Source organism: Leuciscus leuciscus (assembly GCF_965113295.1).
Source record: "Leuciscus leuciscus genome assembly, chromosome: 6".
NCBI lineage: Eukaryota > Metazoa > Chordata > Actinopteri > Cypriniformes > Leuciscidae > Leuciscus > Leuciscus leuciscus.
Window position 1 is genome coordinate 40,742,335 of NC_138730.1, and position 13,299 is coordinate 40,755,633.

General features: G+C 36.7%; 2 protein-coding genes across 7 annotated transcripts in view; both read right to left on the minus strand.

Annotated features, from left to right (window-relative positions):
- The window catches only part of snorc (secondary ossification center associated regulator of chondrocyte maturation), a 9,480-nt gene extending 2,083 nt beyond the window's left edge, over positions 1–7,397 (minus strand). The window contains exons 1-2 of one of the 2 annotated variants that reach the window (XM_082173283.1): positions 5,038–7,397; positions 4,780–4,904 (exon numbers count right to left, since the gene is read on the minus strand). In XM_082173283.1, the coding sequence (XP_082029409.1) occupies positions 4,780–4,867 (88 nt within the window). In that variant the 5' untranslated portion in view covers positions 4,868–4,904; positions 5,038–7,397. Of the gene's footprint in view, positions 1–4,779; positions 5,015–5,037 lie in introns of those variants that run through there. The other variant, XM_082173284.1, reaches the window with a different exon arrangement.
- A 132-nt stretch (positions 7,398–7,529) lies between these two features.
- Positions 7,530–13,299, minus strand: part of gigyf2 (GRB10 interacting GYF protein 2) — a 29,632-nt gene continuing 23,862 nt past the window's right edge. For 4 of the 5 annotated variants that reach the window (XM_082172959.1, XM_082172958.1, XM_082172957.1 and 1 more), the window contains 5 exons: positions 13,046–13,236; positions 12,747–12,895; positions 11,585–11,766; positions 9,176–9,335; positions 7,530–8,346 (listed from right to left, as the gene is read on the minus strand). In XM_082172959.1, the coding sequence (XP_082029085.1) occupies positions 8,279–8,346; positions 9,176–9,335; positions 11,585–11,766; positions 12,747–12,895; positions 13,046–13,236 (750 nt within the window). In that variant the 3' untranslated portion in view covers positions 7,530–8,278. The remainder of the gene's footprint in view (positions 8,347–9,175; positions 9,336–11,584; positions 11,767–12,746; positions 12,896–13,045; positions 13,237–13,299) is intronic. The other variant, XR_014206759.1, reaches the window with a different exon arrangement.

Here is a 13,299-nt window from a genome sequence, read left to right on the forward strand (position 1 = left end):
ATAAATAAAAGGCAACTAGGATGAAATAAATAACAATGATATCTACAAGTAAGAATACCAAATAAATATATATATATATGAAGAGTTCAGATGCAAAAGTCTCTAAGTGCCATCTGAAATTTTCTTCTAGAATGATAATTTTTATCAAGCTTGTATATTTAAGTTCAGTAATTTCACTTAAATGACAAATCATAGGTAATTTTCATTAACCTTTTAAGTTAAATTACTGAACTTAAATAAACGAGCTTGATACAAATTATAGAAGAAAATTTCAGATGGCACTTAGAGGCTTTTGCATCTGAACTCTTCATATATATATATATATATATATATATATATATATATATATATATATATATATATATATATATATATATATATATATATAACCGAAGATGATATATTTAAATTAGAATCTTAATATTAGAAATTAGAATATTAAATATTACCTTACAAGCATGAATAGATACTAGATAGATATTTTTTATGAAGATGGATGGATGGATATTAAGTATGATAGATAGATAGATAGATAGATAGATAGATAGATAGATAGATAGATAGATAGATAGATAGATGATAGGTATGATGGATGGATGGATAGATGAGAGTCACATTATGTATGACTCAATGGGCATCTTTACGGAGGATTAGCACTCGCTTCTCACTATGGTATCTTGTCCTGCGCGTTCCTCCACTCTTCTCCTCACATCTCTCACTCACATTCCACATCTCCCACAGGCATGGAACAGCCATGCGACTTTTCTCACTTACATCATACTCACGGAGCACAAAGCCCATTTCCTATGTTACCGCTTGCCCACCGCTCCCAAAGGGCACCTTATGGACAAAGTTTCTGACCCCAAAATGAAGGGACAAAGACAGACAGAGAGAAGATGGATAAACAGTGGGATATCTAGCCTGACCCTGCTTGAACAACCCAATGGCATGGGTTGAACCTAACCCAAACAAGCGGACACACATATTGTGCTCATTTGTGCATTGAAAGCATAATTCGAAAATAGAGATATTTACATGCAGTGGCAACTTCTACCATCTTTCCATACACTTAAACATGCTAAAATGCTCTTATTCCACCCTAAATCTTAAAATAAAAGGTTCATATTTGGAGTCAGTGAATTGGGGATGGCCAACGTACAACTATTTTTGATCATTAAAATAAATAGCTACAAGACTTCTAAATAAATAAAAGAACCTGATGATATATTTAATTAACTAAATCATAGCTACAAGTAAGAATAATAAACAAATAAAAAATAACTAAATAAAAAGAACCTCGGCTGATATATTTAAATAAATAAATTGCTACAAGAATACAATAAATAAATAAATAAATAAAAGAACCTTTAAATAACTAATAACTACTACAAGTAAGAATACTAAATAAAGTAATAATACCAATATATTTAAATAACTACACAATGGCACAGGCCAAAACTAACTCAACAAGACGCACATTGATTGCTAATTTTTGCATCGAAAACCCTATTAGGTTTCCAAAATAGACGTATTTACATGTAGCGGCCACTTATACCACCTTTCCATGCCATTAAACATGCTAAAATGCTCATATTCCACCCTAAATCTTAAAATAAAAGGTTAATATTTGAAGTCAGCGAGTTGGGGATGGCCAGCGTATGAGTATTTTTAATAATAGTGTGTTTGCTCAGCGAGACACACACTCTCTGGACTTGAAGCCGGCTGTAGGTACGGCACACCGGGGCTCTAGGCCAGCGATACATCAATGAGCCCTTCACTCGAGGGTACAAACAGGCACTTGTGTGGTCAGAGAGGCAGAGGAACCAACGGCCTAAACACAGCCAGTACTGCCAGTTAAACAAGCTTGTTTATGAAGCCAGTCTGTGGAAAAGCACGCAGCACGGCGTCAGCATGCACAACCTGTTGATTTGAAAAAGTACACTTTTTTTGTGTGTTTGTCACTTCATGGCCTGCTTAAATATTTATTAAGTACTGCTTAAACATTTGGCAGTAGGACAAGGCCAAGGACGTCGTCTCATTTCTTGTATTTTAACACACAACAGTGAGATGACAACACACAGACAGATGCGTGCGAATGACACAATGGTCCGCTACAGTGTGTGTGCCACCAGGGTGTTGCCTGTGGCCATGTCCTCATCTCACCTTACTCCCGCTACAGTAAAGAATACAGAGACGCAGTAGTAATGTTCATTCTATAGGTTTTAAACCCAGCTAACAAAAATGTGTTCTAAGGACGTTTTGCAAACGTTCCCATTCAGTTCTCGGAAAACATTCACAACTTACAACTTTAACTCTTTTTTTCCCCGCCAGCATTTTCTTTTAAAAAACTTGCCGACCACAGCCAGCATTTTTTTAATAATTTTTTTTACAAAAATGTCATGGTCCATAGATTAGTTTTTTTTATCTGAACAATATATAAAAAGAAAGAACAGACCCTTTTGCTTTTAAACAAAAAACCCTGCTTTATTCTATAGCTTCATTCACTCTTTCTTTCTTATCAACGCTTTCTTTCTTATAAAAAAAAGCAACTTTTTGTACAAAAAGCTGAGAAAATCGTGTGTGTTTTTTTCAAAGACTAAAACGCATGTGTTTTTGATCAGGAGATTCAGTCCTCTTTCAGAAGATGCGCTCTAGCGCCCCCTACCGTATAACAGGGAAACAGTGAAAAGTATAACAGTGAAAACATGGAAAGACGGAAAATTCCGCCAATGGCCGGGAAAGAGTTAAATTGTTTAAAAAAAAGTTTTCTTGTTTATATGATTGTCACAGAAAATTTCCATTTTTATCATTCTACAAACATTATAGGAATGTTATGTTTAAATGTTCTCTGAACGTTCTGAAACTGGTTACGTTTAAAAAACGTTTGACGAACGTTCAACTAAAACGTTTCAGAAAAAAACAACGATATTATATAAATGTTTTGTGCTAACGTTTTGAGAACATTAGATAACTTTGAACAAACCTTCAATTAAGGTTACTGGAAGATATTTGATCATAACTCGCCAGAACGTTAGCTAAAGTTCTGAGAATGTTCAAGCTGGGTATTTAGTAATATCATTGATTTTGACCTCAAAGGTGAACAAAACTTGAACTGAATTGAATTGAGCTGGATGATGATGACACTATTGTTTTCTGTAGAGCTGCTTTACAGCTCAATCAAATTAGTTTCATAATGGATAAATTTAGCAGCATTGGCACTGTTACTGAATCAACATCAACTGAATTGAATCAGTGTTGGATGACTTGATCTGAATAATGACAGTATTGTCTTCTCAGCTTATAGCTAAATTGAACTAGTTTCTTAAATTACTTTACACAGTTATTGAACTTAACACTGAACTGACTTGAACTGAATAATGATCTTTGTAGAACTGCTTTACAGATCTCAAATTTGAAGTTTGCATGATTAATTCTGTTATTTTCCTGTTTATTACTGCTTTGAAACAATCTGTACTTTATAAAGCGTTATATGAAGGTTACATGACTTGATGAGGACTAGTCAACAAGGTTCAGTATTACAGAATTTGTCGTCTTCATGAATATTTTTTCTCCAAAAAAAAAAAGTAAAAAAAAAAAAAAGTAAAAAAAAAAAAGGCAAATCACTTGAAAGTAATACAAATGAACAGCCATAGTTATGGTTGAGATGAAGCATCATGCATTCAAAATAGTTCTCTTATACACCTAAATTCAGAGTCCAATATTGACAGCTCAGCAGAGCTAATAATGTATTCAATTTATTCAAAAATAATGATATTTATATATAAGTTCCTCCACCACAAATTCTGTTATGTACTGGAAATGTATCCAAACAGACAGTGACATCATGATCATCCAGACTTTTGGAATAATTTTTGCTCCCATGACATCAATGCAAACAAGTTCACATTAGAAAATGAGAAAAAAAAGAAAGAAAAAAAACAGCATTACATCATGTATTCTGGCTGGAAATTCTGAGTCTCTTAAACATATTTTCTCACACTTTATGAGCAGGTTTGTGATTTTAATATAACATTTGGAAGGTCCTATTTTAGAGATGATGGTCAAAAAAGAATGCAATTCTAATAAATTTTTTATACAAATGAACTTTGTGCTCAGATGTATAAATGCCTTGTTTTCCTCAAGAGTCCAACAAACGAACTCTTTGTCTATGTACGCACTGAACCCAAGACTAAAATCAGGTTCAACACCTGGATGTGAAAAAGAGAAGGTCTGAGTCATTGAAGACAGTGTGACGTTTCAGTCTGCAAGAGTCTCGCACACTTACGCCACTGTAAAGACTCGGCCCTGAGATTGGTTCAGTGAAACATTTCAATGTCAGTTATTTTGGTTCGCTTTACAATAACACTCATTTTTTTTTTTACATATAAATGAACTAACCCTTTTTGTTTTCATTTTACTGCCCATGGAAATAATCCTAGCAAGTTAAGCAAATGTTCATTAAAATAAAGTTTCTGCTATTTAGTTTTGAAGGTCTCACTTTCATGCTACTGGAAAGGGGCCTTGCAAAACCAAGAGGGTCAACATGGCGAAAATGACACGTACGCACAATTAAGAGATTTCAGAGATGAAGTAATTCTGAACCTTCATCAAGATGAGCTCAGAAAGACACTCATCTACACTTCAAGTGTTCAAAATTCAACACTCATATCACCCAACCAATCAGAATTACCCGCTTATTAAAAACCCTATTAACCTTTCCCAATAAGTCAACACATTTATGAGAATATCACTGATTAGATGGGAAGATGGTGATGTTACCTGTCCGCACAAAAGCCATGCAGAACGCCAGAGCGGTGATGAAGGCGAGCCGAGATAAACCACTGGAACTTCTGCTGCCGAGGCCCATGGTTCCTGATCGGACACTTCGGTTCTCCGCTCCTAGACTGGTGCGTTAATGAAAGAACACAGAGAGCAAGTGAGAGACCGAGTGAGAGATGTAGGGGTAAGCTGGGTTTAGGTGGGAGGACTCTGTATGGACAGTGCAGACTTTTGTCAACTCTTCTGGTAACTGCCCACCTTCTTCAAAGCCAGTCTTTTCCACTCCTGCAGCACGACGATGACGGCCCTCGTGTCCCACGCTACTTTTCTGTGGGATTTAGGATCATAGAGATGGATCTCGCAGTCGGTAGAAGCGATGACAATTCGACTGCATTACATCAAACTGTGGGAGGCATCATGAAATCTGAAGTTTGATCATGATTCAGTTCGATTATGTTGGCATGATTCATAATTAGGGACAATTTACGTAATGGTGAAATACTGACAAAAAAGGTAACTCTTTAGTTTAGGGTCCAATTCTCACTCAACTAGTTTATAAGCATGCATATTACTATGATATTGGCTGTTTATTAGTACTTTTAAAGCACATGTTAATGCCTTATTATGCATGACCATATTCTACATCCCTTAATACCTAAACTTAACTACAAACTATTAATAATCAATAATTAGGAGTTTACTGAGGCAAAAGTCATAGTTAATAATTAGTTAATAATGAGAAGTGTGACCAAAATAAAATACTATACGTTTTACAGGCTCAAGAACTGTATTTTGAATAATGCAACATGTACTATAGTTATTATAATCAGTTATTACAAAGTGCTGGTGCTGAAAAAACAATATATTAACAGCGGGACCAACAATCTCATGGAAAGTCGTAACTATTTTACGTTTTGGTGAATTGGTGGCTAATTCGTATGGATTCGTACAATCTCATTCATACATTTGCATGCGATCCGGTTACTTCCCAGTGACGGTTATAGGAGTACACTTACATACTTATGTTTGGATGCACTTTATTTTACAGTACATGTAGGCCTTACTAGCAGTGTACTTACCTAAGCAAATACTGGGTAATAGTTAATTCAACTTAAATCCCATTCAACTTAAAACAGGTTAAATCTTGTTTAACATAGAGTTGAAAATAGCTTTTTTTTTTTTTTTGGAGTTAAAGCAATGTAAAAAAAAACAAAAAAACTTAGTGATCATATATATTTTTTCCCATGTAACTACAGAGGTTATTAAGTTTAGGTTCATGGTTAGTACCTAGTTATTACCCAGTTATTGTAATTACTGTGATAAGTACAGTATGAGGACTAGGACTGAAACATAAAGTGCTACCTTTTTCTAAAAGTCTTTCATTTTTGTATGATTTACATCATACAAATTCATACGAAATCATCACCTCATATAAGAGTTACATGTTCTTGTGAGATCAGGTTGGCTATGACATGAAACAGACCTCTTCACTTTGCGTCATCTTGTGAATTTGCTTAATAAAATGTTTTCATTACAAACGGTGTCTTTAATATTATTTTGTAGCAGCTGTTGCTAAATATACATTTAGATTTAGCAATTCATAAATACAGGCAAGGCTGAAGAGCTTGCATAGGCCTCATAACTTTTTGCTTTTTAAAAATCTGAAAAGTTTTTCCTGCTAGGCTTTTTTTCACCCTGCCATCAAACTCTTCTACTGATGTTATGTTATGAAGACATGAACTGAGTATATGGTACATATCAATATTATTCTTAGATGCCGAGTTCCCTTCCATAAACACAAACTGCTCCAACACTGAACAGTTTCTGAAGGGTTTCATTTTCTGCACACGACACTGTGGAAAAACCACTCATTGATTTTGCCTGCTTTATGCATCTCAGGGAACTAATTTAAGGAATATTTCACATTAAATATAAGTTATCTTTTGTAACCAGAACCTACAGTATGTCAATTGATAATAAAGTAATAATTTATAACAATTAAGTCTGTTCTCAGGGTTTGTAAAAACAAACAAAAATCACATTCACAGTACAAAACTGTCCTTTCAATGGTGGGACGACTGTTTATAAGCTACAAATATGAACTCTTGTTAGGAGAGCATGGTTACAGATTCAACTTTCATATTAACAATACAGTTTGTTACTTGTATAGGTATACTCTTTTTTTTTAAATGTGCATTTTAACATTTATTCTGTTTTTAAATAATGATGCTCTAAAATAAACATTTCCTGTGGTTATTTAGGAAACAATTCCAGGATTAGGCTTAATCTCGGCTTGAGGCTCATCAACCAATATGGAAAAATAAACTAAAGAGAAAGTGTCAAATTTAGGAAGTCATTTTTTTTTTTTTTTTACAAATTAAACTTGATAAAAATGTAACCGGGGAACTATGAATTTATGTTTTTTTTAGTCATTCAGAACTACTGTATGTATTTTTTTAAAATCAGTAATTTGAAAGAGGTACTGATAGCCAATTAAATACTTGAGAGCCAAGCCTGGAAATCACAACTTTAAAATTCCCTGAAATGTCCAGGTTTTCCATAAATGTGGGATCTGTATCATGCAAATTTGTAAATAGCAACTTGTGTAAACATTTGCAAGTCGACTTTGCACAACCCTGCTTTGTGCATTAGGAGCAAAAGCGTGCAGATCAGCCCACACAAGAGACTGTTTTCATTTATTTGTCGTACTGTAATAAAAAAAAAAGAAAAAAAAAGTATGACTCCACTGGTTCATCATTTCCATATATTATAATACAGATGCAGAATTGAAAGTTTATTCTTTAAACAGCCTAATATTTTACAAAGAAATGGATAAGTCTGGAACTTTCAAACATGTCCTTAAAACAGGACACTGTTGATGACATTTCCTCGAGTCCTACATTGTTTTCGACGTCCATCAACATGGGGGCGGGGCAAAGCGGAAGAGGAGAAAAGGGAAGAAAATGGAAAAAAAACGAAAAGAATGAGGGAAGGAACAAATAAATTAAAAAGGAAATTGTAATGGGGATAATACATATTTTTTTCCCTCTGCAATCCTTCTATTCACGCTTATAGAAACAGTCGGGAGATGAGCATGATTGTGAGCAGACGCTCCAGCTCAGTGGAAGGACACTGAAATCATCGACTCCTTTCCAGCAGAAGCAAGCCTCTCTCTTCCTTTACTCAGGGCGCCTCTCTCTTCCTTTACTCAGGGCGAGGGCGCTTCTCTCTTCCTTTACTCAGGGCGCCTCTCTCTTCCTTTACTCAGGGCTTTGTGTTTTGGGTTTTTTTCGTGGCTGTGGGGCAGCGCTGTTATTGCAACTGTGGTTTCCTCTGGATTAGGGAGGAAGAAAAACTTGCTGCCCCGAATCTACTCCAAATCAGAGAACTGACGATACAAAAAGAAGGGGAAAAAAAAAACAGAAAAGAGAGTTTGAGGGGAAAATAAGGGCAGCTGTTCAGAAGGGAACGGTAGGGGGAGCCTGTTGATCAGCAAGCCTCAAAAGTCTTCCACGGTCTCAATCTCACCCATGTTGAGTCTCTCAGATGAGGCATTAACAGAAAAACCTGCAGAGACATTATATTAGTTACAAAAATAATATTTTGCATAAAGAAAATATTTAGAATTTATTTTCATTTTACAATTAATAACTAAAATTAGAGAGGATTCATTTTATGATAATTCTTCCTCTAAATTATCATTGTAATGCATCTGGACAATTTACTATGCTTTGACTAACTCTCTATTCACACACACACACACACACACACACACACACACACACACACACACACACACACACACACACACACACACACACACACACACACACACACACACACACACACACACACACACACACACACACACACACACACACACACACACACACACACACACACACACACACACACACACACACACACACACACACACACACACACACACACACACACACACACACACACACACACACACACACACAGTCTGAATACTCTATTCAGATTGGCTGGAAGGTGTGCATTAATACCATTTGATATACAGGTAATTCCAGCCAGATTAAGAATTATTAATGCAATTCAAATAAATGCTACAATTTCTCACTTAAATTAATGTAAATTTACACACTACTTTATCTTTGTGTCTGATGTAAAGTGGGCAGAATGCGATGCAAACATCAATAACAGCTTTAACTGGTCAATAAGTGGGATAATCCAGGGTTAGATGTGCATTAAACGAGTTCTTCTGTGGCTCAATCAAATTCTGTTCTTTAGTTCACAAGAACTTCAGTTCACAGGAATCCAATCTTTTTTGATGAGTAAATTCCCAGCAGATCATATCAAGTTTCAAATTGACAGCACAGTTTTTTTTATGAATGACTTCACCGACACTCACCTAGAAGGCTTGGGTCAGCCCGTACCATCTTCTGTTTCTTCTTCTTCTTGCCGGAAGTGACGGTCTCAAAGCGCTGCTGCAGCTGTTGCTGTTGTTGTTGTTGTTGTTGTTGTTGTTGCAGGACTGACTGTGACACTTGGCTCATTCCCCACACAGAGTCCTGAGACACAAACACAGGGAGTTTAGCAGCAAACTGACACATGCACACCGGTGTTTATTTCATTGACGAATAATGTCATCATAATTTAGATCATTCAGACATAATTCAGACAGTTCACGAGTACTAAATTGAGCTCTTTTGCGTCGTTTCTCGCTTGAACGGACAAATTTATGTCAAAATGTGTTTTGGCGAGTATTCACATAAACACAGTAGGTTATGTCTTAAGTACAGATAAACAGTTGGGAGAACTTCGGATGTGTATCAGTGTATTGGATCTGTGCATTCGGCCTTAAAGCGCCCCTGCTGCTGTCCGTCATTAATGTTAATCAAAATACAAAGAGAAATTCACTCAATGCTCCTGACTGAATAACTTTAATAAGAATTAATCTATATTTAAAGGGTCATGAAACCCTAAACCAAATTTTCTGAGATTTTAACAAAGGTATGTGTGTTGAACACCATTGAAGACAATGTTAGCATCTGTTAGATTTAATAGTAGGGGGAAAATGGTTAAATTTTAGTTTTTTTCTGCTATTTTCATCTTCCGGGTTTAAAATCTTCATCGTGTCCACGTCACAGGCAGTGACGTGGCAGAGCACTATAGTACTTTGATGACTCATCGGTGTCTCATAATTATTCACGTACTGAGTTTTCTTATCCAATGAGAAGACACTTGCTCTTAATTATTCATGACACCACGTGGAACTTTCCAGTGACAGACATGTCAAACTGTGATATCGCGTAGTAGATGAGAGAGGCAATGATGGGACGCGCGCTTGTTTTCGTGGTGCAAAAGTTCCAGTGCATCTTTCCCCGCGATGCTGCCCTGGCTAGACTCCGGCTGCGGGCGGTTGGTTGGCCATCAACCACGGACACATCTAAACTATGTATGTGTAGCAACCATTCAACTGGAGAATGGTGGACTTCGGCCTTGTACACCAATGCAGATTGCGTCTTGCGAGTGATGCAGTCCCGAGGACTTTTCTATCGCTTCAGAGGTGTGTGTGTGTGTGTGTGTGTGTGTGTGTGTGTGTGTGTGTGTGTGTGTGTGTGCGTGTGTGCGTGTCTAAAATGTAACCCTGACCGTTTTACATGCCTTTTGTTAATTAATCACTCGTTATTAAAATGTAGATATTTCGATAATACCTCAATTGTATGGAACGTATGCTTAGTTTGTGCAAATTTCTATGTCACTGTCCATCTTTATTATGTGGGTTTAGGGGGCGCGTAGATCTAGGCTATGTACGGAACGTTTTTTTGTTGTTGTTAAGCGGAAAATGTATTACTTTCAAATATATGCATTTATAGTGTGTAGCCTATATAAACAAATATTTATTTTATAATGACATAATTATACATATACATGTACATTTATATGTTTTAAATATAATTATGATTACTGTAGGCTAATATATGTAGCAGGGCATTCAGTTACTTTTGAAAGGACAAAAATAAGGTGTCCATGTATTTCATTAGACTTTAACTTTGCCAGCTATAAAACAAATCTAGCATTTCCTCACGTTTTACCACTGATTTTTAGTGACAGTCGATATGCATGGGCCACTGGCGATGACAGTCCCCCCCCCCTTCCTTCTCCCCTGCCGTGCCATACCACACCCACTCCCCTCCCTTCTTCTCACAGCCATCCACGCCCATTTAAGTTGCATTTTTCAAAAAGATTGTGAGCTAGACTTGAGCTGAAAGAGGGGGGTTTCATGACCCTTTAATTTATACAAAATATGTCTGCTTGAAAGAATGAAGAATGTTGTATGCAAAATGCTATAAACAATGAATATATTATTAAAAATAATAATAATATGTTCCTTTCTTCAAGTGTTTTTATTTTTATTTTAAGAAAAATAAAGAAATGTTGTGTCACAGCAGTTAAATCTGTGTCTGTATTGCATGTTCAGACCTTAATATCATTCATATTAACCGGTTAATATATTTTTTCTTTCTCCAGGGAGCATATAATGAACTCTTTGAGAACTATCTAACTATTTTAGAGAAATAATGCATTACAATTTAACCAAACCCATTAGATTTTAGTCAACTAAATCTCCTGTAGATTTAATAGACTAAAATCTTATGCAACTAAAAGTAGACTAAAATTAAAACAATCAGATGACTAAACTATGGCTAAAACTAAATAGCATTTTAGTCAAAAGACTGACTAAAACTAAATCAAAATTCAGAGTAAAAATGAACAGTGACACACACAGACACACACACACGCTTGTGCAACGAACCTGCTGTTTTTGCTGCTGGACCTGCTGAGGTTTTTGCTGATTGGCATTCTGTTTGGCACGCCGCTCCAGGAACTGCTTGGCGAAGTCCTTGGCCTGTGGAGTGTCACCCAGGTAGGCTCGCACGTAGTCGTGCACCTCGTACGGCGAGTCCACTTCCTTCAGGAACGACGCAAAGGTGGGAACTGTGGCAAGAGTGGAAGACTGATGACTTTCAGAAAGCTAAATTGTCATTTAAATCACACGTTTTTAAGAGATTATGTATGACTTTTTTTTTTTGCAATTTACTTTCTGAACGCACACTGGTGGTTCTCACAGTGCAATGCTTTTTTACATTTTCAACTCTCTTTAGTGTGAAATGTTGCAGTTTGAGCATGAAAAAGAACACATCACAATATCCCTCAGTTAAATAATTCCTGCCAAGGGCATACGCAAAAAAGGGGCGAGGTGTGGTTGAGTTGTGTGTTATGACCAATCACAACACACTGATTCATTCGACCAATCAGAGTACATTGCATTTTTCGGAAGGAGGGGCTTAATAGAGATACTAAACAGAGCATACAATGTAAAATATGTGAAAAGTAATTTTTTGGACACTCAATAATAATAATAATAATAATTCATTACATTTATATAGCGCTTTTCTCGGCACTCAAAGCGCTTTACATAGAAGGGGGGAATCTCCTCAACCACCACCAATGTGCAGCATCCACTTGGATGATGCGATGGCAGCCATATTGCGCCAGAACGCCCACCACACACCAGCTTACTGGTGGAGAGGAGACAGTGATGAAGCCAATCAGTATATGGGGATGATTAGGAGGCCATGATGGACAGGCCACTGGGCAAATTTGGGATTTTTAATGACCACAGAGAGTCAGGACCTCGGTTTAACGTCTCATCCGAAGGACGGACCTATTCTAGTAGACCCCAAAAACAAAATTAAGACTTTGTACAAGGGCATAATAAAGACATGACCCTTTTAACGTCAGAAGCTGCATTCCGTGCATACAATGCCAAGAAACAAAACACTGCCAAGAAGAAGCGATGAAATGGCAGGGAAGTGGTTTGTGTGAAGAATTATCTGTGCATCATGTGCGCATTAAACAAACGCTGATATTCAAGATAGTTGAGGGTGATAGAGGAGTATGTGTCAGTGACTCACCATCGAGGTTATTGGCTGTGTTGAGAGTGTGTAGAGTCTGTTCACACCACTGCATAAAGCTGTCCTGGTTCTTATTGGCTCCCTGGAACAGTTTCAGTAGCTTCTCTTCCTCCTCCACCTTTTTACTTGCTTTAGCACTGCTGCTATTACTGTTACAAACAGATTATTTTACAAAATACAATAAGGAAATTACACAAAAAACAGTTTTGCACACTGGACCTAGTTAGCATACTCAAGTCTGAGGTTTTATAGCATATTTTAGAGCAATAGAAAGACATTAATATGTGGTGGTGGTTTACCTGAGGTTAGCGTTGCCCTTGTTTTTCTGATTGTGGCTCTTGCGTGTGGCCTGAGGCGGGGCGGCCTCCTTTACTGGTTCATCCCAGAAGCCAATGTTAGAGTTCTGAGCATCACCCCAGACACTGCTGCTGTCCATCAACCAGTTCGAGCCGACATTATTGACAGAACCCCACACTGATGTATTGAGGGCCTAGAAGGAGAAAGGCCATGCAATCTATTTTAGACTAATGTAGAATCAAACGCAAGACTTTAA